Raw genomic sequence first — 27,323 nt, forward strand, 5'->3', positions numbered from 1 at the left:
AATTGATAAAATATGTAATAAACTAAAATATTATTAGTACTATTATTGAATTATATTTATACATTTATTAAATTATAATTCAGATATTTTATATTTGAGTTTATTTTACATTATTCATATTTTATTTTTTTTCATTTATTTTACGTTTTTCTTTATTTTTCTTTACTTATTTATATATAGGCTACTTATTTATTTTAAGATCAAATTAAAATGTCCATGCAGTCTGCTTTGAAAGTGACCTTTTTTTCAATATCTCTAAATTTCATAAAATGAAAGCTACTATAGCAAGTAGCCTTGATAGAAACGTAGACTTGTTTGACAGAAGAAGACCGTCTGACATGCTTAGCTTCCAGTTACATCTGACTGGGATCATCTGTCAACGGCAGCCGAGAGCAATGCTGTAATATCGCAAAATACCCAAATAACCCACCTGAATCCTCCTCTGCCCTGTCACCCTCTCTCTGGTTCTCCCTCACTTCCACTACAATAGCACCCTACTGAGGGCACTTAGACCAAATCAAAGCTCGTAGCGCCCGTCAGCGCTGACGAACACATCTCATGCGTTTGATCAGCGTGTAGGTTATAGCGTGTGGCGTGCGCGCGGTAGAGAAAGCGGGAGCTGGCGTGTCCGTTCTGTCAGGGCAGGTGTCTGGGGAGGTGCTGCGTGCCTCCTGGTGAGTCTCCGTGTTTTCGTGCCAGGCTGGAAAGGGCTTTGACAGGTGGAACATGCAGACGTAGACTGAGTCATTTTGCCATTTATCATAGAAGAAGAGCTCTCTGATTAAGCACGGGCTCGATCTTAAAGGAACAGTTCTGCTGTTTGAAGGTCTTCGGTCCTCCTTTTGAATGAAATTAAGGTAATTGCTTTGAATAGAATTTCAATTTGGTCACTGATCACTTTGAATAATCTAATGCAGGGTTATATATATAGTGTCTGTATAGTGTCTTATAGTGTCTGTACAAGTCATTGGTGTTTGGTGATGAGTTTTTGGCTCAAGGTCTGCATTTAAAGTCAGCTGGGATCAGGACTTGGCTTTCTGCAGACCAGTCAAGTTCTTCCACACTGACTGAATCAATCACGTCTTTTTGAACCGTGTCTTATACACAGAGGCACTGTCATGTTAGAATAGAAAAGGGTCCTGTCCAAACTGTTGCTATAACATTAGAAGCACACAATTCCCTAGAATATCATTATATGCTTTAACATTAAGATTTGTATTAGTAAATAGAAATGACTAAAGTAGTCAAACATGTTCATTAGAAGGGGGTGACCCAATACTTTTGGCAATATAGTGTATGTATGTATCAGTGTATTATTTAATGTAGTCACTGTGAATCATTTAATGCAGCTAAACTGAGTTGTTAGAGATGGTCACTCTGAATCATCAAGTTAATCACTTTCCCCTGCATCCCAATGTTCATACTATCCATCCTAAATTCTATGTGATATTAGTAATTTTCAATACTATTTAGGGCAGATAGGGTGGATAGTATGCACATTGGGACGCAGGGTTTGAATCATTTTAAGGGGGTTATTCTGAATCATTTAAGGTGATTACATTGAATCAATTAAGGCGATCATTTTGAGTGATTTAATATGCTGAGTCATTTGTGACGGTCACAGATTCATTCAAAGTTGTCACTCTGAGTTGTCATTTATGGGGATTACTTTGAAGTATGTTATCACAAAGTTTTAAAAATTATTTAAAGTGGTCACTGAGTCAATCAAAGTGGTCCACTATGAATCATTTAATATATTCACTTAAAAGTCATTTAACTGGGTCACTTTGAATCATTTAAGGCAGTCAATGAGTCATTTAAAGTGGTCACTTAGTCAATCAAGGCAGTAACTGAGTTTAAGATGGTCACTTTGATCCACTACAAGTGGTCATTTTGAGTCATTTGTGTGATCACTTTGAATCATTTAATACAGCCACTTTGAGTTGTATAAGATAGTCACTGCATCATTTAAGGTGATCACTTTGAATCATTTAATTTGATCATATACTCACTTATTTATAAATCATTTCATACCTGTAAAGTAATCACCTTGAGCCATTGAAATGGAGTCATTTTGAATCATTTGATAAGTCTACTTTGAGTTGTTCAAGGTAGTCACTTAATTCCTTTACGGTGGTCACTTTGAGTCATTTCATTCAGTTTAATGGCAGCCAGCCAGTTTGGGGTCACTTTTTACAATTTCTTTTCAAGGTCACTTTAAACTGTTAAAACAGGTTAGGTAACACACTTTCTGTCACATCTGCTTGTTTGAGAATGTACCCATTGTGTCTCATTATTAATTGAACTGCTTCAGAAATAATCAACCTAATTTGGGTCGCATGTACAGTAAGTCCACTTAAAAAAGCCTAAGTGAGTCATTCTGTCTTTTTCTTTTACATTGTGCCAGAGTTAATGAGAAAAAGGAGAGCATCTGTCAGATATGTGGAGCTCGGTGCCCCAGAAGTACCACCAATGTGTGGTGTGCCTATATATGTGTGTAAATGAGTATGTTTGCCTGTGTGAGCTCTGTGCCCCAATAAGACCAGCTGTAGATTTCAAGGTCTCTACACTGGCTCATAGCACCACTGTATGAGGCCCTCCGAGACCCAATGAGACGCCTCGGCGTGCCACAGTGACAGCTGGGAAAATGATGGCTCAGATAAATTAATAAACTGCTAGAAGAAAGAGAATGCATCTAAATCAGGCCATGCCTCATATGATGAGCTTATATGCTTTATTAAAAGTGCACTGCACTTGTCTATTAAAGAGAAAGCAGGCAGTAACAAGAACCATGATGATGGAGGTTTTGGGTTCATATCTGTGAGAAATCACAGACAGACATTACTTTTTCATTGATTCTTTGCTGTTTTGAGGTGCAAGGAATCATGGGATACTGTTCAGAATAAAAGATTAAATCTCTCAGCACTCCTGTCATCTCATATCGAGCTCATTACACTGAGAATGTTCACCGACTCGCTCTAATTGTCATTTCCCATTTAAACATGTCAAAACATAGCAGAGCAGTCATTGTTAGCGTTAGCAGTCGTGAACCTGAGAATATGGATTCCTGGTGCAGCTTTTTGTTAAATTAGATCTCAGCGCAATGACACGTTGTGCTTGCGACTCTCAGGCGGCTCAAACGTATATACACTATATTCAGAAAGAACTCTCGTCAGTAAGGCTACAATGAATTGTTCTCACAGTGTATATATCAAACGTGATTCCTGTGAGAACTTACTCTTGGTTTCAACAGAGAAATCATAGCAATGTGCTAAAACCACTCAAGTCCTCCTTACAACCGCATGTGTGCTAAATCTGGTAAAATATTGTCAGAATTTATTAGCAACCATAACACAATGAGCTAAGTCCACTCCAAATATCGTAGAAATTGATTAACGAAGCAATAAAATAACTCAAAACACTTGCAACCACACACAGTGTGGTAAAAAAGTCAGAACACACTAGAAACCAAACCGCAATGTGCTGAAATCACTATGAACTCACTGCATAGCTGTGTGTTAAAATAACTCAAAACACCACATGCGCACTAAGTCTGCTTAGATCATAGCAGTAATGCAAAAAAATGCATTAGGCTAACTGAGACTTGTCATAGCACTTGCATATTGCTCTTTTGTTGATTTTGATTGTTTCTATTATCCTCATTTGTAAGTAGCTTTGGATAAAAGCTAAATGTAAATGAGTACATTAGCAGCCATATAGACTTACACTAAATACAATCAAAACAATCACAACTGCATATGCAGTAATTGTATAGTCATGCAACTGCATAGTGATGCATTAATTCCACTCAGAACACAGTAGCATTTGCATATGCACTAATTCCACTCAGAACACACTAGCATTTGCATAGTGATGCGCTAAATCCGCTCAAAACACACTAGTAACTGCATATGCACTGATTCCACTCAGAACACACTAGCATTTGAATATGCACTGATTCCACTCAGAACACACTAGCATTTGCATATGCACTAATTCCACTCAGAACACACTAGCATTTGCATAGTGATGCGCTAAATCCACTCAAAACACACTAGCAATGATATAGTGATGCATTAAATCTGGTAAAAACATACTAGTAACTGCATATGTGTTAATTCCACTCAGAACACACTAGCATTTGCATAGTGATGCTCTAAATCCACTCACAACACACTAGCAACCATATAGAAATTTACTATTCACACCTTTGCAGCTACAAAGCAACACCCACAACACTTTCTTTTGACAAGTTTTGCATTTGCAACATATTTTTAAGCAGCCATCTGTGTTGATTAATGTTATTCTAAGCACCGTAGCTCTGCTGAGCGAATCAAAGAACTGCAGTTTTGTGATCAGAACCGAGTGTTGGGTTTTGTTGTGAGCAACTGATCCTCAGTGTGTCTTTTAGCTCGATTGTTGACAGCGTCGACATAGACAGGAATATTATATTTTTATATTTGACAGCAGCTGAAGTCTAGACAGGAGTCGTCGTGAAGTATGTCATTCTGAAGACATTTTCTGCACTGGAGAAAGAGTTCTGGCACACATCACAGTTTCCTGCTCGCCTAAGTGAACAGTTGTGTTCTGGTGATGTCATGGGTACAAAGGGCCTTTTTAAGTGATGGATGTGCTTAATTCTCTATAAGCTTATTTTCACTTAGTGTTCTTGGAACACTGTAAAAAATATATATATATTTTACTATTTTCAGAAGCATGTTTTTCAATCCAAAATGTCTAAACATGCTTCAAAACAAAAAAAACATTTACTTGAAAAGCAAAACTGTAAATTGGTCAAATGAATTTGTTGAATTAAGTGAATTTTCATTTATTTTTATTTTTGGCAAACTTTTTCAAACAGTTTTTATAGGGTTTATGATTAAAATGCCATAAAATTATTTAAATGTTCATTTAACTTACTTTAACATATTTATACATTTCTGCTGGTAAAGATATATCAGGAAATATTATTGTGACTGATATTCAGGTTCATGATGGAAAACAGAAGGACCAGCTGTGCAATTTTGTTTCTGCCACAGGATAAAAAAAATTAAAATAAAATAAGTAAAGGTCATTGTGAATTTTTATCATACAATTCAGACTTATTTTTCTTGCAATTCTGAGCTTGTTTCTGGCAATTTTATGTTTATATGTTTATATCTCACATATCTCACAATTTAATAAACTCAAAATTGCAAAAAAAACAGATATTTATCTCAGAATTGAGAGCTTTATATCTATATTCTCAAATTGAGTTTATATTATAAGATATATATTTAGAATTGAAAAAAATCTGAATTGTGAGTTCATATCCTCCATTTCTGAATTCATATCTCAGAATTCTGAGAAGAAAATTCTCTTTCTCAGAATTATGAGGGAATAAATCTGAATTGAAAGAAAAAAAGAGTCACAATTACGGTTTTATTTCCTGGTGAAAACGGGCTTCCATAGTGAGCTGTTTGCATTGCATTGTAAGACTCAATGTTGAGCACAATTTGCTGTTATATTCTGGATAATATGAACACACTGCCATATTGTGCACGGTTTACGTAGTGTAAAAAGAGTAGTTTGGTAGTATGCTATACTAAAGATAGCTCATGACTTAGTATTCTGGGTAAAAATGTTGTATCGCAGTGCTTTTCAGATAGTTGTAGAAGTTACTGGGGTAAAAAATTAAGCAACACTCTCCAAAATGTCTTTGACAAATATGATTTTAGTCTGTAATGTTTTGAAAACACTTCAACAAACAACACAAACCTTGGTCAGAACATCCATGGTTTCTAGAAGCTCCAGTTAAGATCTCGAACACCCCACCCTAAAATATCTCAAAATGTTCAAAAATAAGTTAATTTCATGCCCACCACCTGGCCTTTTATTCCAACCAGATACCGCTCCTACTCAATTTCCTGTCGAAACCTGCAGTGCGACTGCGTATTTGAAGCGAGCATGCTATAGAAAAATCACACCTCCTCTCCACACCTGTGAGGGCTACAATAATAGTATCTGAACCCATGCTGTGGTCGGCAGATAAACCAACCCAGCGTGTTGAGGTTTGTGCAAATGTTTGGCAAAAAAGGTGCAGAAAGAGAGTGGGTGTCACTATTTCAAGTAGGATGCTTTAGTTAAAGACTTGTTATTTGACACATTTTTTTTTTTACGTTATTTTTTGATGAATATGTAGGGGTTATACATTTTATAATATTAATACGTAATTTAAAGAAATAGTTTAATTTAGCTCAAAGGGAATCATTTATGATTTTATAGGGATTTGAACAGAATCAGTGTTACGACGATTCACTGAACGAGCCGTATGACAAACTCTGCACTGGATATTAAAATCCCAAATATAGTGAAAACACTATTAAATAGCACAGTAACGAAATCGACAGATTAAGGCATTAACTTGTGAGCAGAAAACACAAGATACTTCTCTTATAAATCAGATTTTATTTATATAAACCTAAGACATAAACTAATCTAACACATGAACACAAGCATTCACACGTTGCAGAAAGAGAGAAAGTAAGGAAAGGATGAGTTTAAGAGAATGAAAATGTGAAATCCCAAGTTTACAGCAATATGTTCAATTGCATAGACCTGAACAACCATCAATCACTTATTTAACCCTCGCTTTGAGTTTCTCAATGAGGCTAAAATTTACATTAAAGTCACCAATTCAGAACTTGGAGGCGTTGCTTGCTTGCCTGTGTTACGGGGTTTCCTTTGTGTCGTCGTTGCAGACAGGGGGTTCCCGAAGTGTCTGATTGGCTGGAAGTTCAGTAGTCTTTGAAGTGACGTCTTTGGGCGTTGGCTTGCTGGAAGTTGAAGCGAGTGCAGTCGAAGCTGGACTTTGTATCAAACTTACATTAACACATGAAACTCCACGGAAAGAAAAGAAACTAAAGTAAAAGAATAAAAATAAAATGATGTAACGAGACTAAGTTGTTTTCCTTCTCATTAGTCATTATGGCACGTGGGCCAGAGCACGCTCAAAGGGCAGCACTCGGTGAGAGGGACGAGAGATAGAGAGAACAAAAGAGAAGGGTACGAAGAGCGAACAAAAAGAGAAGAATACGAAGAGAAAGAAAGAAGGAGGGACAACAGTTTTAAACTCGCTTCTGGACACATCCCCTCTGGATGTCTTGACCAATTAGATACTGTCCTTGCTTGGGGTGTTGGTCTGTTTCTCCACCAAATCATAAATCAACTTGTTATCTGTTCAGTCAGAGGTCCAAACTTTACAGGCTTTGGCAAAGTATACCTTTTTGAACATGATTTCATAATAAGACTATGATGCATTTGACAAAGAATTGATTGGAAGAAACATTCACAGCATGAATTTTCAAGCTCATACATACTAAATATGCAATATTTCCCTTTAAGGCTCGAGCTATTCAATACTTATTGAAAAGACATACATATTATTTGATTAAAACATGATATGTGGTTTACAACATAATATGAGGTTCTGCATAAAAATGTCCTTTTAGGATGATTTTATGTGCATATGAAAAATAAAGTCTTTGTATAGTTCTAAGGAGAACGAAGGCATGTTCTTTAGACAAAGGAATGTTGGTTTGGACTGTCTTCTATGTGTGGAGACACGCCCGAAAGAGTCTGTAGCTAGTGATTTCCTATCACAGGTTTACATGTGAACATCAGTCTTGATTACTTGCAACAAATTTGACAGTCTCCTTCTTGAATTGGAATTATCAATAAGTGTTCGTTTGTCTCAGTGTTGCAAGTTGTTTGGTGAAAGAGGCTTGCTAGTTGGGATTGCTTGCTTCCAACTAGATTTATGACGTCCTGTTCCTTAAGGCCTCTCTGCATTCCAGCTCCTCAGGTTTCAGTGTTCTGATGCATCTTAAAATTGTCTGATTCAGTCTCTGATATCCTACAAATATATAATTAAATTTATTATTTTATACTTTTTTATTTATATCTATCTATCTATCTATCTATCTATCTATCTATCTATCTATCTATCTATCTATCTATCTTTATTTACTGCCAGTTTATTTGTCAATCCATTAATTTCCACTTATTTATTTGTTCTTATTTTTTACTGTGTGTGTGCATTTATATTGTGTAAGTCTGTAAAGACAGTATATTGAATTACGTAATTTTTTTTTACAGATTTAAATAGGTTTTTAATTTAAAAATGTCAATAGGTTTAGAAAAAGTTATATCATCATATATTATCTGAAAACACATTTTACTATTTTATGCAAGTTTGCTTAAAATTACTGTAAAATGTACTACGTTAAAGGGTTAGTTCACCCAAAAATGAAAATTCTGCCATTAATTACTCACCCTTGTATTGTTCCAAACCTGTAAGACCTTCGTTCATCTTCAGAACACAATTTAAGATATAGTTTTCTTTGCGCATAAAAAGTATTCTTGTAGCTTCGTAAAATTACAGTTGAAGCACTGTTGTGGACTATTTTACTGATGTTCTTGCTACGTTTCTGGACCTGGGAAAATTGCAGTTGCATTGCTGTTTATGGAGGGTAAGAGAGCTCTCAGATTTCATCAAAAATATCTTAATTTGTGTTCCGAAGATGAACGAAGGTCTTACGAGTTTGAAATGACATGAGGGTGAGTAATTAATGACAGAATTGTCATTTTTGGGTGAACTAACCCTTTAAATGTGCTTTAATCTTTTTATCGGTGAAAATTTGTCAAGAATATATATATATTACACACAAAAAAAACAACATTATTTTTAATGGTATGAATAGCATATTAGCATACCCTTGGAGTCACCTCAAAAACATATTTCCATCTTTACTGGAACGTGTCTCATGGCATGTTTTTTGAGAGAGCGGGTCGATAGTAGATGTATGTTAGCTTAGCTGTTTTGTTGTGTATGTGCGCTAACATGGAAAGAACAAGTCATTTTCATCTCTCTGAGGAAAATATTACAACCTCTTTAAGCTTTTTTTCCCACCCAATCATCTTGTCATTTTGATTTATCTGAAGTGTGTATCTCCCTGCATGTGTTTGTGTGAGAGGGAGAGCGAGAGACTCATTAGGTGATGGTTTTATGAGGAGAATGGAGGGGGTACAAACGACTTCCATGGGGGATGAACTTATGGCGCTGTCTTATAGCTCTATTTAATTTCTGACCATCTCCCTCGCTGTGTGAGTAAGAGTGGAAGTTGTGCATTAATACACTTTAAATTATATCAGCGACTTCAGTAAAGACCCCGCAATTAACACACGCAGGTCCATTTTTCAGAGACTAATGCTAATGCTAATGTAAACGTTTACAAACCGGCTGTTTTAATATCGCTCAACCCAAAATCCACTTTCATTCAGTAATTTGGGAGAATGTTGCCACAGAAACTCATTTTGTTCCTCAGTTTACCAAAATCAAACAAAAATTGTGTTTACAGTGTAATGGGGCGAGGAACTGTATCAAATAAACGCTGAAGTACAGAGGAATTTCACCCGAATCAGCTCTTTAAAATGGCTACCGTGCGCGCGATTGCTGATTTAGCGCAGACAGTGCCTGATTGACTTAAATAATGCATGCTAAAGCTGCGTGACTGTCCAGTAAATTTTTTCAGTGAAGTTACTTACAATATTTAAGCTGTTATGTAACCTTGGCAGTAGCATGTTAAAATTGCTAACAAGCATTGTTTGTGTAAAGTTGTGCCCAGTATTTCATATCCTGTCATGACCTGCCATGTAAATCTGCAAACTTTTTTATGATACATAAATATATCGCGTGTGAATAACAGTTACGTTAACAGCGTAACAGTTAACCTGTCTACAAAAAGTAGGGTAAACTATTTTTTTTTTTTTTGCTAAATTTGACTTTACAGCTCAAATAACATTTTTTATTATTATTTCATTATTATTATTACTTTACTTTCATTTACATTTTAGTAAAGTTTATTTTTAAATTAAACTTTTAGACAAACATTGAAATATTAAGGAAAAATAAACTAAATAAGCTCTTTAAAATGTTTAAATAGCTCTAGACTACAACTTTTATTTGCATCTTGCTATTTTAGCGCTGATGCCAAATCTCTAAAATAGATTACAGCTGTTTTTTGTAATTAAATACTGCATGCTAAAGTTTTTTGTGCAACAATTTATTTATTTTTTTTACTAAATTTAAAATAACTTTACAGCTCAAATAACATATTTCAGAGCATAATAATAAGATTTTTTATTAAGTTTATAAATGTAATTTTTAGGTGAACATTGAGTGTTACATTTAACTTTACAGCTTAAAATATTTTTTTTACAATTTTAATTTATTTTATGTTTATTTCTAAATCACATTTTTAAATCACTTTATTTTGATAGTCCACTTTAGACATTCTACTAACTATATGTAGCTTTGTAACTACATATCAACTAATTATCACTAATTTCCAACTACATGTCTACTAACCCTCAGAGTGGACTTTTAGGGTAGGTTTAGGGTTAGTAGAATAAGTTGACATATACTTGCAAAGTTTCTCATAGTCAGTATGTTGTATGTTGTGAACCCATCAAAATAAAGTGTTAGAAGACATTAAGCAGACAGTCTACTAATACTCTAATGACTGCTAGTTGACATGTAGTTGCAAAGTTACTTACTGTTAGTAGAATGTCTAAAGTGGTCTATCGAAATAAAGTGTTAAATTTTTTTACATGAATCAGCTCTTTTCAACAAAACAAAACTCTCTGGGATGAATTGCTTCATTGATATCTATTGTAAATGTATTACTGCATGTGCAGCATTTGTTTGTTTTTATCAGTTAAGCGATTAGTGGTAATTGTCGCAGATGTTAAACTTGTACTGAACCCAGAACGTTCTTTTAAATGCGGTCTGCACACACATATAAAATCTTGCTCTTATACATATTCATTAAAATTCTCTCGTTGCTCCTGATGGGTGATTGTTTACTTCCATTACCCTTGATGGCAATAACAGGCAGTTCCCGACTCATGTGCCAGGAACCTCCCGCTAACATCACCCGCTTCCCATGACACCCTGTGGCCCTGAGCTCATTAAGAAAAGTCAGAGAATTGGTGATCTCACCGCAGAAACAGCCGCAATCTTCTTCTTGCTTTTAAACGATTAAAAGCAAAAATTTCGTACTTTCGGCTGACCTGGAGCATTGATGCCCTTTGCAATTCAATATTATGAGCTTCCAGTGACTGTAAACCCTTTGTTTACTTCTGTATAAACATCTAAGCATTAAGTCATTAGTTGTAATTATCCTCAGAAGGATCTTGCCAACTCAAAAAACTAGCTAACAAGGTTGAAGGGAAAAATGCTCAGATATGTCCAAATAGTGCATTAGCAAGAAAAACTAGTGGGGAAGGAAGATCTCTTTTGGTTTTTCCCAGCAGGTTTGGACTCTGTCCGGGTCAACGGTCCTGGCGCATGATATTTTTACGTTAAGCGGCAGAAACTCATCGGCTGTGTGTGTACTTGCTATACAGCCACTGTCGTTCTTATTTCTTACATCTATCAATTCCTACTTCACTTTATAAATAAGAAATATGTTTTTCTCATCTTTCCATTTCAACTCGTATGTAAGAAATGGAATAACCAGAAATGGAAAGACGGCAAGGCTTAAAAGTCATTTGGAGCCATTTCCCCACTAAAAATACATCAATAATACAACAAAGCCTTAAAAACCAATGCAAGCAATTTCAGCACAGAGGATTCGAATTCTGTAAATGTTGGGGCATTTTATATTGATGGGCCATTAAAAACCAACCCAGCACTTGAAGAAAAAAATTTAACTTCTTAGGAATGAAGCACAAGGATAAAGCAATACGATGCACACTGGAGGCCTGGGGTTGTAGACATTTTATAAGGATGTATTGGGTTTTTCATTAGGGATGTATTGTTAGGAAGAAAATATATGCCAGTTTGTATTCAGCTTGTCAATATCATCTTTCAGTCATCATAAACTGGGCTGTACAGAGTATGTGCTGTATGTGACAAAGAGTCCCATGTTATTTGCTAATATAAAATTAACCTATGATGAAAGCAAGTTAGATTTGTAAGTTGTTCGATGTTAATTTTAAACAAACATAAGTGAGGTTTGTTTGCCATCCCTTATTCCAATTCTGGCCATTCAGTTATTATTTTTTCTTTGCTTTTTCTTTTGCTTTGCTATGCTTTTCTTTTCTTTTTCTCTCTTTTTATTATTATTTATTGTTATTATTATTAGGTTTTATTGTGTATTCAGTATTGCCAAATTTAGCTTTTTTAGTTTTGAGTTTTATTTGTTTCTCTCCTTTTTTAACTTTTTTATTTGTTTGTAAATATTCTAATATTGTTTTATTTTTATTTGTTTTTAATTATCATAATATTTTAATTATTATTTGTATTATTTTTTTATGTTTTGATGTGTGTTTAATGTTTATTGCTAGAATAATCCTTAAACTTAAAAAGTTGTAAATTGTATTTAGATTCCAAATATTTAAATTTGACTTTCAGAGGTTGACAGTCAACATTTTCTGAAGATTAAGCACGTGATCATGTGTTTGAAAATTACAGAAAAAATAATGATTACATTTGTATAAGCTTCACACCCTATTTTTGACTACAATGTAAACTATCAAAATAAAAGTAAAATATCACGTGAAATGTAAAACGTGCAAAGTAAAAAGTAATGCATTACAATATTGCATTTTTCCATAAAAAAGTAACTAATTGCATTTTTTTTTTGTTGCAAGTAATACGTTATTTTAGTTTTGTGTTACTTTTTGTCACCTGAGCTGGACTTGCTTGTTTATTTTTAATAACAACGAAAACAAAAGTTATATTTTTGGCAAATATAAAGGCCCTTTCACACCAAAAGAGAAATTACAACTGCACCTCACTCCCAATTTCTCTCAACATGTGGACAGGAGAAGGTGTCAGTGAATAAATAGGAAAATAAAGTAACCTGTGTTACTTATTTGAAAAAGTAAATAATGCATTACTTTACTAGTAACTTGAAAAAAGTAATCTGATTGCGTAACTTGTGCTGCTTGTAATGTGTTATCCCTGACACTGACAAAGTAAATATGCAAAGGTAAAGGTAAATATGCAAAAGCATAACTGATCACCCAAAAACCACTGCTACAGTTTACTAGTACTTATTTGTCCATTGCAGGATTCAGTGCAAATGTTTACATTAAAACCAAATACTCATTTAATTCAGATAGAACAGCAGGGTCACAAAAGGGGAGAGCTTGTTTTTCCCCTAGTTAAACAAGCCTGCCCATTCCCACGAATAGGCTTTGCAATCAGAAAACTGTCTGTCGGCCATCCAAACAGAACCGCCTCTCAACTCCATTAATCTGGCAAAATCCATCAGAGAGTGTTCATCAGGACCCAAGCGAGCTGTCTGTCAGCATGCCTGTCTTAAAGAGACAAGCGCTGTTTGGGCCTGACAAACAAAAGACATTATTTTGACAAATTGCCCACAGATTAGGGACCTCTTTGAAAGCGGGGGCCCCTAGAGGTGAGCCGGGAGCAAAACTGCTCCAGGTGTTTGTTTGTTTGTTTACTCAAGCTGAATGTGGGGCAGGGCTGGAGTGATGGAGAGACTGACAGAGCGAGGGACCCCGGCTCTGTAGGGGACATGTAAAGATCATGTTTGTCACTCCGCATCAAATAGAGGTTCCCAAAACAACTTAAGTCGACACTCGAATGAGAAACGTTCCGTATGTAAAGCCTCGCCTTGCTTTGATTCAAATTCAGCATGGATTTAATGCTTTTATGTGTGAATATTTCAAGTTTATGTGTGTGAACACTAACTAAATACAGCCAAGAAATAGGTAAATCTGGTTTCAGAGACTGTTTCACTATTGAAGGCAAGTAAACGTTTGCTTACTTGCAATAATCTGTCAAATCATTTTCTTTTAGTGGAATCTGGATGAATTAGTAAAACATATTAATTTAGGTTTCATTTGTAACCATGTTAATTAACTTAAAACTGATTCTGGCATTTATTGTTTGTTTGTTTTGATCCCACTTTACATTAAGTGGCCTTAACTACTATGTACATAGCAGTGGCGGCTGCTGGTCTTTCAAAGAGGGGAAGCTCATTTTCGGCCTACATCATAAAAATTGTCCATTTATTTATACGTAAATTATTTTCAAGAAAATGCTCTGTGACCCTGTCGTACCAACTAGGCGTCTTTTCCAGTGACTTGACCAGTGTCCTCTCAATGGTGAGCTAGGCTGCTTAAACGGCCTTGGCCCATTGTGAGCCGCTTTAAACAGGAGAAGCTCCTTTCTACACCTGCAGATGTAGCTCCAATTGTTGCCACTAATGAGAACAGTTTGTAAAGCTGAGGCATTGCACTGTCCAACTCCGTGTCTTTAACCCTCTGGGGTCTGAGGGTGTTTTGGGGGCCTGGAGAAGTTTTGACATGCCCTGACATTTGTGCTTTTTTCAGTTGCTTATAAATATATAAATGGCTAAAGTCTAATAACACTGTATACAGCAAAAACAGGGCTACAATAATATGTTAGCAGCACTTATGTACTTGATTTTGTTTTTGAGAAAACAACGTTTATGCGTGGTTAGTGAAAAACTAACATTTTGAATCACTGAAATAAGGCCATAAAAAAACATACAGAACATTTGTTCACAAGACTTCTTTTTAGTTTGTTTCGCTTCATAAAGAAAAACGAGACAGCCCGCACCGGTGGGTTAAGGAACACCAAATAATCACACAGCTTTCTCCTGTTATGATGAAAATTGGCCAGCAATTTCGCCAAGCAAATACCAAGAAATAGGTTGCAGCAGTTTGTCAATCCGCTATGGGACTGAGCTCGAATAGCTTCAGCATCAGCGACTTCTTATAGGACACAATCGCTGTCAGTCAAAAGGAGATGCAGTCTTTCGACAGACCCTCCAATCATCACGCAGAAGCCCGGAGTCCAGCGTCCGTGGGCGGGACATAATCGCAGCATTTATGCAATGAGCGTAGTTTCGAAGCACTGAAAAAAACTGTTCAAAGCAGCCCCATAGAAGTCAATGGACGCTGGGCTTCAACAGGGAAATACACTGATGCTACGGGAATATATGAGAAGGAAACCGAGTCACCTGCTATATGTAGCTGATTCTGAACGAACTCGTCTTCGAGATGAACGTGTTCTAACGCATTTTTAATCAATAAAATGTTAACACAATAGTACATATTTGACCATTAATTTTTTGACATTATAGGGGAAGCCGAGCTTCCCTTGCAGTCTTAAAGAAATCCCCACTGGTACATAGGATTTAAATTAATAATTTGGTACAATGCACTTATTATGTACTGTGGCGGGAGGAGCCAACGACAGACACAGTGGGCGTGGCGTCAAGCCTCGGAGAGGTTTTTATTAAACAATATTAAAATAAAGTGTCCAAAGGGGAAAAAGTGTCCAAAATAAACAGGGATCTGGTGTCCTCGTCGTGCTGCGGGGCTGTGCAGGAGGGCAGTGTTCAGGAGGGAAGGGTCCAGGGAAGGGGCGGAGTCCGGTGGCCGCACGCGCTCCCCTCTCGGGGCCGGGAGCGAGTGGCGGCGGCGTCTCTTGCGCGGCTTCGTCCATCTCTTCGGTTCCCGGCGCTTCTGGGGGATTCGACGGCCCGGCATCCTGGCCCGTCAGCCGTCTCACGGGTGCGGCAGTCCTGCTCGACGCTCCCTTCCTGGACCCACGAGGACACCAGCGTGCATGCACGGGAAGAGACCGGTCTCACGAGGAGAGGCGCGTTCGGCATTTAACGGCGGCGGTGATGAGGCTCCATTCACGTCAGGTGCGCCTCATCACACGCCGCCAGCCCTGGCTGTTTCAGCGCCCCTCCTCTCTCACACACCCACTCCTGTCGGGAGCCTGGTGAAGGGCGGCGAATATGGGACGGGGTGGTGATGATGGACAGGGGGGGGGGGAGGCAGCCGACTCGTCACATTCCCCCCCCCAAGCGACATCCCCGTCCTAGGATCGCCACCCACGCAGGAGTGCTACCTTCCTCAACCAGGCTCCAGCGGTCGGAGTTTGCGGGGCAGGGATTCCTCTCCGGGCAACGCTCCCTCTCGCATCGCGCCGGAACCGGGACAGAGAAACCGGGTATTAGTTGTCAGCCTCAACCAGCCACAGGGTAAATGACCAATAGAAAGAACGTCACTTACCCCTTTGGTGGCTGGGAGGCTGTCCCCGTCGTTCCTCTGTCCCCGTGCGGGTTCCATGGCTTTTTGCGAGCGAGAGGGGATGACGTCATCAGATGTTGCCCAACTGCGCTGTCTAGGCTCCGCCTGCCCGCATTCTCCACCACTGTGGCGGGAGGAGCCAACGACAGACACAGTGGGCGTGGCGTCAAGCCTCGGAGAGGTTTTTATTAAACAATATTAAAATAAAGTGTCCAAAGGGGAAAAAGTGTCCAAAATAAACAGGGATCTGGTGTCCTCGTCGTGCTGCGGGGCTGTGCAGGAGGGCAGTGTTCAGGAGGGAAGGGTCCAGGGAAGGGGCGGAGTCCGGTGGCCGCACGCGCTCCCCTCTCGGGGCCGGGAGCGAGTGGCGGCGGCGTCTCTTGCGCGGCTTCGTCCATCTCTTCGGTTCCCGGCGCTTCTGGGGGATTCGACGGCCCGGCATCCTGGCCCGTCAGCCGTCTCACGGGTGCGGCAGTCCTGCTCGACGCTCCCTTCCTGGACCCACGAGGACACCAGCGTGCATGCACGGGAAGAGACCGGTCTCACGAGGAGAGGCGCGTTCGGCATTTAACGGCGGCGGTGATGAGGCTCCATTCACGTCAGGTGCGCCTCATCACACGCCGCCAGCCCTGGCTGTTTCAGCGCCCCTCCTCTCTCACACACCCACTCCTGTCGGGAGCCTGGTGAAGGGCGGCGAATATGGGACGGGGTGGTGATGATGGACAGGGGGGGGGGGAGGCAGCCGACTCGTCACAGTACATACATTCAGTATAAAGTGGGACCTTTTTTTAAATTATAAAACAAGTTATTATATTATATTATGTTCTTTTCATGCAATGTGGTTGAATTAATAAACAATTTTTAACTTTTCAACTTTTTGAAACTTAATTTAGAATTAATTTGTAACCCTGCTACTGATTTTGGTATATGATTATTTATAATCCGTGTGTCATTCGTCCTTTCCATTTTCAATTGATAAATGAAAATCAAAAAATGAAAATCTGATTGTTTTTTTTTTGTTATTTGATTTTGAATCAGAAACGAAAAATGAAAATTGTCTTGTATTTCATATTTTAAAATTTCGTTTTGGATCAAAAATACATTTATTTAAACAAGGGAAATAACTTTGAGAGAACAAATTGCAATGTATTTTGCTTCTTTTTTTTCAGTCGACGAGATGATAATGGCCTTGATGCTGTGTTTGATAAAATTTGAGGAGGTGGTCCTGGCATCACAAGGACTTCAGGAGGTGTCAACAACAATGAAGGAGCTGATGCTGATTCAATTATAGCGTAATACAATAACAGAAAAACCACAAGCCCGCCTATTTGCTCGCAGAAAAATTTCCGGGTGACGCACAACCCAGCAATTAAATATTAAAAACAGATTCTGTTGTGTGGACCCTTTTCAATTTTGTATTTTTGATCCAAAACAAAATTTTAAAATATGAAATACAAGACAATTTTTATTTTTCGTTTCTGATTCAAAATCAAATAACAAAAAAAACAATCAGATTTTCATTTTTTGATTTTCATTTATCAATTGAAAATGGAAAGGACGAATGATACACGGATTATTTATGTATAGTGGATACTATTATAATTTATTATATTATATATTTCATGTGTTTTTCAGCCAGTACCATCACAGACACCACGGAAGACCCTACGATCGGTGAGAAAAGACTTTTAGCAATTTATTCAGCTCACATAACCTCGTCCCAACTGAACGCAGCTGAGTTTTAACTAATTTAGCAAAACCGTAAACACCAAAGGAACAGGAACAATGCACGGGGTCTGCAATGCATCTTTGCAGTGAGACAGAGAGAGAGTGTGTGTGTGATCTTACATCCAACAGATGGACGTGTGTAAATGAGGCAGTGACTGATGAGATGTAGAGCTGCTGACGAGAGAATTAATGAGTCTTGGAATTGTGGTGGGTGGGGGGTACAGAGAACAGAAAAGAAGAAAAAAAGAGATAGACAGATAAACGGAGGAAGAGAGGTGGGCGGAGGGCAAAAGGAAGGATTCTGGAAAACATTTCACTTAGGATTGCATTCATGCTCTTTATTCACAGAATTAATCAGCTTGAGAGTGTTCTCATTAAAACACTCTGCTTGCCTACTGCATATTTAGGCAGCTGCTCCCTAAAGCTCTTTTGCACCAAAAAAGTGAGCAATTTGAGGCGACATGAATGACCTTTTGGCATGTTTCTGCAAAGTTTAAAGCATTTTAACTTTAGCAACTAAAAAGTTACTAGAAATAGAAGTAAAGACAGTGGAGTTCATGTGATCCATCATCATATAAAATAATGCAATTTAAAAAAAAAGTGTTTAATCATGCCCCCAAACCTAAATTTTATATATTGTGATGAGTCGGCTACCTCCCCCCTTATTGTCATCACCACCCCGTCCCGTATTCGCCGCCCTTCACCAGGCTCCCGATGGGAGTGGGTGTGTGAGAGAGGAGGGGCGCTGAAACAGCCAGGGCTGGCGGCGTGTGATGAGGCGCACCTGATGTGAATAGAGGCTCATCACCGCCGCCATTTAAATGCCGAGCGCGCCTCTCCTCGGGAGTCCGGTCTCTTCCCCCGTGCATGCACGCTGGTGTCCTCGTGGGTCCAGGAAGGGAGCGTCGAGTAGGAAGACTGCCGCACCCGTTAGACGGCCGACGGGCTAGGATGCCGGGCCGTCGAGTGCCCCAGAAGCTCCCGGACCCGAGAGGGGAGCGCGTGCGGCCACCGGACTCCGCCCCTTCCCTGGACCCTTCCCTTCTGAACACTGCCCTCCGTCACAAGCCCCGCAGCACGACGAGGACACCAGATCCCTGTTTATTTTGGACACTTTTCCCCCTTTGGACACTTTATTTTAATATTTTTGTTGAATAAAAACCTCTCTGAGGCCTGACGCCACGCCCACTGTGTCTGTCGTTTGCTCCTCCCGCCACAATATATATATTTTTTTTTTTTTTTTTTTTTTTTAATTATTTATTTTTATAATTATTGTTCATGTTTGGGGGCATAATTTAATCTCATTATTTGTTTTTACAATTAATTGTTTAGGTCAGGGGCATGATTAAATGCTTAATGTATTTTACATTTTTTTAATTTGCATGTTAAATTGACAGCTGCCCACGGTTTGGAACAGCCTTCAAGTCATGGGTGTCTATGATGCCTAGAAATGCTTCCTGCGTAGTTATCTCTAGATTTTGGAACAGAACCATTCTCTCTCCTCTTCAATTCAAGGTGCTTCATTACCATGATTTTCTCTCCTAGCCTCCCCCTACTCTCTCTTATTGACGCTTGTTGTTTAATGGCTCAGAGTGGGCATTGCATTTTAAGCTCTGATTAATGGAGCAGTAATGATAGGCTAACACCTAGATGTAGCAGGTAATTAAGCATTAATGAGCTGTGCGAAAGCACTCAGACACACAGAGACTCCATCACACGTAACAACACATCAACGCCGAGGGCTTTAATTGCTCAAAGGTTGCTCCTTCATTGCTCAGGGGGCTTAATTGAGATCTCACTGGTGGTTCATTCCTTAAACTTGTCTGAGATGTTTCTTTTAAAATTGCTTTGCAGAAAAATAAAAACAAAAAACAAGGCCATCATTGTTGTGGATTAAATGTATGGTCACATTAATAAAATCTTTTGAGCAAAAAATTTATTTTGTCAAGACCGATGTATCATATCTTGTTGTCAGGTGTTTTTGGTTCTTTTGGTGACCCCGACGTGCCATATTTAAATTAAACATAAGAGGTAGACTGTAAAACATATATAATAATAATATTGGAGTAAGTTTTACATGAAAATACTGTTTAAGTCTTTCTACTAAAAAAAAAAACACGGAATGTTTTCAAGAGCAGCACGCGAGACTGCACTGCACTTGAAAACTTGAAATCAAAAGGTTTCTGGATGGGGGGGGGGGGGACCATTGAATCAGTTCAATGGGAGGGGGAAATTTAATGTTTTTGATTTTGGTTTTGTTTCAGGTATGGCTTCCAGTACTAAATCAGGTCATGCTGTTCTGTTGGGTAAGTATGTACTCGTATTCAAAATATGATCTATTCATCTACAACTCTTTAAATCATTCAAGGCCACACTGACTATATAAGCATCTCGATGGAGGCTGAATTATTCCATAAATTCGTGTTATAGGAAATTCAACCTCCCATTTTACTCACAGCCACGCCCACTATCCAATCAATTTCCGGTGGATAAAACCAATTGATCTTCATGTCCCACCCTCTCTAAAGTAAACGCTGTTTTGTGTGAACTACATACCTACTATCAACTTGATATCATTAGTTTCTGGTCTTCTTGTGGTTGTTTCCTCATCCAGGAGTCTCTGTAATAGCAGTTCTTGTGATGATACTGCTAATTATGATAGTGGTTCTCCGCTTCATGGCTCATCAGAAAGGCACATATTACACCAACGAGGAGAACTTAGCATTTAAGAATGACCCTGAGGTGCAGGAGGTCACCGAAGATCTGGAAGATCCAGAAAATCCAGAAGAAGGTAAGAGATATTTTAGTTAAAGGAGAGGTAATAAATATTGTTGAGCATTTTAAATATTTGGGTATGATTATGGATTCTAACTTAAAAAAAAAAAACATTAAAAAGGTCTCTAAAAGTACTAGAGCAAGCTTGATGATCTTCAGGAATAGTATGGCGCTTTTCCACTGCGTGGTACGACTTGGCTCGGCACGACACGGCTCAGTTCGGTTCGGTTTGTGTTTCCACTGCAGTTTAGTACCGCTTTAGAGTGAGCGGGATTATTCACGTCATTATAGTTGCGCCACCTCTACTGCCTCTAAAAACTTTTTAATTCTGCATCGCTCCATCGCACTCTCACTGGATCTGCTCCTCGGCTATCAACGAGAGGATCATCTGTACTTCCTCAACAGACAACGAAACAGCCATTTTTTGGTTGTTTAAAAAGGTGCGCTCATTCAAAACAGTTGCATTCGATCCTTCACTGGCTGTGCCAATTTAAATCTAGCGGGTCTATTGTGTCTCGTGCCACAAGTTCAATGACACAGGCAGTGATGATTTTCTCCAGCCAATCTGTGATCAGCAGAGTTTACTCGTCGTGTTTTGGTAATGGTACGGCTCACTTGGAACCTCAGCCGAGGTGGTACTAAAAAAAGTACCAGGTACTGTTCCCAGTGGAAAACCCCCCAAAAGTGAGCTGTACTGAACCGTACCGTGCTGTACCATGCAGTGGAAAAGTACCATTAAGCACCAATTACCTGTGGCTGCTGCTAAACTCTTTATGCATACAATGATCCTCCCTCATTTATCTTACTGTGCTACAAGTTGGTCCCATACAAATATAACTATGTTAAAACCATTATATACTATTTATAAACAAGCTCTGAATATTTTAGCTAAAAAGCCAAGGAGTTATCATCACTGCAATATTATTAAAAATGATAAATTATTGATGTTTGACAATTTTTTTTTTGCTGATGTGTGTTTGATGTACAAATTATTTCATGATCTTGCACCACCACCTCTTAAACAATGTGTGACTTTCTGTAAGGACAATATCAGGCAGACTAGGTCATCAGTTAGAGGTAACTGTTCAACTAAATTTAAGAAAACTGTTTCTGGACAATCAGCTTTTTCAGTTAGAGCAGCAGAAAGATGGAATTTAATTCCTGTTTATATTAGAGAGTGTGCAACATTTAGTATTTTTAAAACTACGCTTAAAGTATGGCTTGAGGAAAATCAAATATGTGATCATTGACTTGATTTTTTAATTTAATGGAGTATGATAAAGGTGGAGGACAAACTTAATATAAGCCTTCTCTGTTATATGCACAATGCTCTATTTAAAAACAATCCAAAATCCTTTGTAGATAAATTGGTTTTTAGTGGGTATTGTCACGGGCATGTTACGCGTCAGGTGAGCTCAGGTGTGTTAGTGGTTCCATCTGCAAGGTCCAATTGTATGACAAGAACAGTTTTAGTTAGATCGTCATCTGCTTGGAATAAATTGGATTTAAGAATAAGGCATATATCCAACATATGTAATTTTAAGAAGACTCTAAAACAGATGACAATTAATAGTATTACACCAGTTAATTTGTGACTGTTATAGGTACTGACATTTTCAAATGCTGTATGTGTGTGAATGTGTATGTGGATAAATGAATACATGGTTATGTTATATGTATGTTGTATTTATGTATGTTATATTTGTGTATTTTAATTGTATACACGTTTCAGCACTTGTATGGGCCCCAGGAAGACTAGCAACCACATTGTGGAAGCTAATGGGGATCCAAATAAATAAACAAATAAACAAATGATGTGATATTGTAGGTGTTGCATGTATTGTATTGTTTTTGACTGAACATTGTAATTTTGTAACAATATCCTGCCCAGGGACTGCAGATGCAAATTAGCTTTATAGCTAACTCTGGCACAACACTTTTGTTGTGCATTGTCCCTGTATAAATAAATTAAATAAACTAAAAAAAAAAATTTTTTTTAAAATAACCACTCAGCTTCTAACATTTTCCCACTATGGCTTGGACTGAAAACTGATGCTGCCTGTTAGAAAACTTTATTAATAACTTTTTGTCAACAATGAAAGTCATATTTCTCATAATGTGGAAAATCTGTTTTTCAGAGGAGCCTTAGTATCTTCTGGCAGGAAGCCTTTTGGGACGTTTCCTGTGAAATGTATCACTGCGAGCGACAGAAGGATCTGTCGTGGATCCTCTTCCTTCTCACTCTCCAATCACATGTGCCTTTTCCAATGTTCTTTTTCTGACAGCTTCACACCTAACTCCAAACCTAAAATAGATTTCCATGTGCAGAAGCACTTGTGTGCTAATTATTTCATTTTGTGTGTTAAAGAGTACTTAACTTATATTAAAATGTATTTTTTTTTTATACTGTAAACTTTTAGCCTTGTGAATTAACAAATTAATGTCTCTATGTAGAATCTTTTATATTAACATACTATTAAGTTCTTTGCAAATATTAAGTGCATTTTTTATAAATTAATTTATGCCAACTTTAGTGACTGGTTGACATGTACCTGTATCTCTTTGTAGAATCTCCTTTGCAAAGATTAAGACACCCAGAATTAGCAGTATATCAAACACCTCCACATGACTCATTATCCAGGTGGTTGTCAAAAGCTACTCTGAAAGTTGTCATCATGTATTCCAGTTGTTTTGAAACATCTGTAGTTGTTCAAGAAATATTCACAGGTGAAAGAAGAGTGAAAGAGCCTTTGGTAACTGAAAAATTTGCATGTGAATGGATGTAAGTAGATCCATATTAACATTCTTGTAATATTTATTGTAGAAATTCTTGACTGACCATGCCGCTGATGCCAGTGAGGTTAAAATAAAGCTAAAAATAGAAGCCATACTGTGTTTTATTTATTTCATAGTTGTGTGTGATTGTACACAGAGCACTCATTTTTTAGACGCTCAAAATCTACAGAAATATAGACATTTCAGGGTATCGCTAAGAAGAATCCAAGTAAATAAAACTAAGACCTGCTTCATTTGAATCTAGCTTGATATTTATACAATATCAACCACCTAGCTGAGGCTGCAATATTTGTTTGCTGACCTGAATGTCATATGGATACAGTAATATTCTGCTAGAGCTCTAAAAATACACATTTAAGAGACACCGGTAATGCTAATGTAAACAGTGTGTGACGGTCCATGTAGGAAACAAAAGGCAAACAAAGACTGCGGTTAAAGAGCAAATCAAAAGCCACATCTCAGTACCACCACAGAATCCAAGAAACAAACCAAACATCCCAAACACGCAGCTCTCCCTTTGTCTACAGCAATTTGTGGAAACTGGTACATCTCACTATACGACGGAAGCCAGTGACCTGATTAGGGCTGGATGAAAACAGTTTGTAATTAGCGGTGAACAGCGTCACCCCCTCGGAGAGTTGAGCTGAAATAAAGTGTCAACAACAGCAGGAAACTTTCAAAGAAAAACTCCAATATAGCATACGCGCTAGGGGAATTAGCCCGTAGCCGAGCTCGCAACTATTATACGACCATGCGAAATACAATTTAGCAGGGAGAAGCTCAAACAAAGAGTGGATGGGCAAATACATCAAACGAAACGGGTTATTTCTGAACTATTTACTCTGCTCTGAGGCTCTCTGGAGATGCTACGACGTACGTCGTTCAGACCACCAGTAAACCTAATGCCAGTAAAAATGACGTCTAATCATGCCAACTCATGTTTGATCAGCGGAGGTGGTGTGATTCCTCAAAAACATGTCAGAAATGTAATAGCTTCACAAGATGCGAAAATTAACTTTTCCGTGGTGTTAGCGACCGATTTGTTTATTTGTATTAAGCAGGTTAATGATTTCCCCAGAAAGTAATTTCCGCCAATTTTCTGCAGCGGACACACAGTAAATGAACCCAAACGAAGCCTATTTTTTTCTCTGTGAGAAGGCGACACAATAGGGCCGGTTTGATCCAGCTCTGTTTAGACGTGGATCACCATCAAAAGTGTCAATTCGCATTGATTTCTCATCTCAGTGGAAGCCATTACAGGGAATAAAACCGACAGATATGACAGAGGGAGTTTCAGCCCTCTTTAGAGAGGTCGACCTTTTTCGGGGGAGTCTGAATTAAGGCCGTCATCTAAATGTAGCTGGATAAGACTGAGAGATGCATAATGCCACACATCAATAGCTGCGTAGGGAACAAAAGAAGTGTACGTATTTTGCTGCCTTCAAGTTTCATTAGATTAAAGGAATAGTTCACATAAATACGAAAATTGTGTCATTCACTCACCCTTGTGTTGTTCTTTTTCAGCTGAATGCAAAAATAGATGTTTTTTGTGTGGTATTTGCGCTTCTCCCCATTGTTCATAGTGACTATGTTTGCCAAGGCCCAAAGTGGCCAAAAATACTATAAAAGCACTGTAAAAGTGGTTCCTGACACTTGTATGCTATATTCAATGTCTTCTAAAGCTATATGGTTGCTTTGTGAGAGAGAAATAGCTCCTTTTTGTAACCCTAAACAGGTTTGGAACGATGTGAGGGTGACTAAATAATGAAATAAAAGATTTTGAACCAGCTTTATGCTCAATTATAATGGATTCTACATTAAAATACCTTGATACATGACTTTGTTGTATAACATTCGTTTGTATACTATGCTAGGTGTTGTTTGGATAAAGTAGCACAATGAATTCCCTCATTAGCATCTTCAAATATGTTAAAATGTTAATATTACTGAGGGAAGAAGTTAGTTTATTCATCAGCACATCTGGATGTTTGGGCTGTCGATAAGAGCAAAGGTTTTTAGCCTTAAATAATGTGTTAATGTGATTTACCAAAGCAGCTTAGCATGGATTTGAGTCTTTTCTATTTTCATGATGCCAGAGTTTTGTGTGTGTGTGTGTGTGTGTGTGTGTGTGTGTGTGCTCATAAGTCCAGAGGGCAGCTGTGAGTGGCATGAATTTAATCCAATTTCTCCATCTCTAGCACTATGGAGCCAGGCGTAATTCACCCCACAATGGTCTCTTCCTGTCATGGGAGTTTATGGTAATGAGAAAATAGGACAGGTTGGGTGTGAGTGAAAATGTGATAATTCCATCATTGTTTCATCATTTGATCCATTGCCATTGGTATTCCCATGTTTTTGGAATTTGCGGCATCCTCAGTCTCACTCCAGGGTCAAGGGGGCCACATATCCTCTTTTAAATGGGATAGCCAGAATTAGTGATAAAGCATTAGCAAAGCCCACCATGGAAACTTCTTAGCTGCTTTTTGAAATGATGCTATTTCCAGACTTTTTTAAACACTCTCCAACTAGGACCATGTTTGAATGACTCCTCGACAAATTTCCAGAATATTATGAGGACTTTGATTCAAAATCATTGGCTAGAAATGAAAAGGTGCCTACATCTGGGTCATATTTCACCAACATTTTTTGAATAAATTTTAAATATGAATATAAAATAATTTATGGTAATTTTATAATGAAAGCCCATTACAGTATAATGGCTGAGGTATAATGCAAAAATGTCTTTAACAGCTGAAGTCTTCAGGGACTATTGTCTTTATAAAAGCCGACTTCTTACATTTAACATAAGGTGAAAAAAGAGACAAGGTAAGAGTTCTGTTTCTTATTTCTGGCTCCCCTTCGGGTTTGAAGAAGTGTGCTAGAGGAGAGCCGCTCAGCATTACGTCAGCTGGAAACAATAAACTGAAAGGAGTCATCCATCATGAGCGTTTGATTCCGCTGACAGCACGTCAAATCCCATTGATCTCCAGGAGAACCTTCAGGATCGCTGACGGGACTCTGGCGGCGCTCTGATGTGACAAAAAATCAGGTTTACCTCTTTCTGGCAAACTTTTTATGACATGACCTACAAAATTATTTCAAAATGTATGATGATGATATTGGAAAGCAAGTTTTTCTATTTAGTGTTAAGCAGTTCATCTCCCTGATTCAGTATTGTCAGTGAATAATGAGTTAAACTGAAAACATGATTTCAGAAAACGTATGTTTTTATGATGCTTTACAGTATTTTGGGGTCCTTTTTGAACCTTAAAGCAATAGTTTACCAAAGAAATACAAATTTGTGGAAAATGTACTTACACTGTAAAAAAAAAAAAAAAAAAAAAAAAATGTTGAGCCAACTTAAAATTTTAAAGCAACCAGCTTTTTGCAGATTTTTGAGTTCTTTCAACTTATTTTTGTAGGAGATTCTCAAGTTTTTGTTGTATAAACTTAAAACAGCAAGTTGACAAAACTCAAAAATCTGCTGAAGCTGGTTGCCTTCATTTTAAGTTGGCTCAACTTGTTTTTTTAACAGTGTACCCTCATACCATCCAAGATGTAGATGAGTTTGTTACTTCAGAGCAGATTTGGATTACATCACTTGTTCACCAATTGATCATCTGCTGTGAATGTGTGCCATCAGAATGAGAGTCCAAACAGCTGATAGAAACATCACAATAATCTACAAGTAACCCACAATTTAAATTTTTAGATGAACTATTCCTTTAATGATTCAGTACCATTCATTGTAACTGAATAGAAAACAGTGACCAGCACAGTCGTATTCTTTTTTGTTTCACAGAAGAAATGTTCATACATGTTTGAAAAGGCATGATGGTGAGTATATGATGACAGAATTTTCACTTTTGGATGAAATA

At 38.0% G+C, this 27,323-nt stretch overlaps 1 protein-coding gene across 2 annotated transcripts in view; it reads left to right on the forward strand.

The window, feature by feature from the left end:
• LOC306875595 (uncharacterized protein) overlaps positions 1-25,233 on the forward strand; it is a 38,760-nt gene extending 13,527 nt beyond the window's left edge. The window contains exons 3-6 of one of the 2 annotated variants that reach the window (XM_079426272.1): positions 17,782-17,820; positions 20,139-20,180; positions 20,489-20,665; positions 22,788-25,233. In XM_079426272.1, coding sequence (XP_079282398.1) covers positions 17,782-17,820; positions 20,139-20,180; positions 20,489-20,665; positions 22,788-22,798 — 269 coding nt within the window. In that variant the 3' untranslated portion in view covers positions 22,799-25,233. The remainder of the gene's footprint in view (positions 1-17,781; positions 17,821-20,138; positions 20,181-20,488; positions 20,666-22,787) is intronic. The other variant, XM_079426273.1, reaches the window with a different exon arrangement.
• The last annotated feature ends 2,090 nt before the right edge of the window (positions 25,234-27,323 follow it).

This window comes from Barbus barbus (assembly GCF_936440315.1).
Source record: "Barbus barbus genome assembly, chromosome: 9".
NCBI lineage: Eukaryota > Metazoa > Chordata > Actinopteri > Cypriniformes > Cyprinidae > Barbus > Barbus barbus.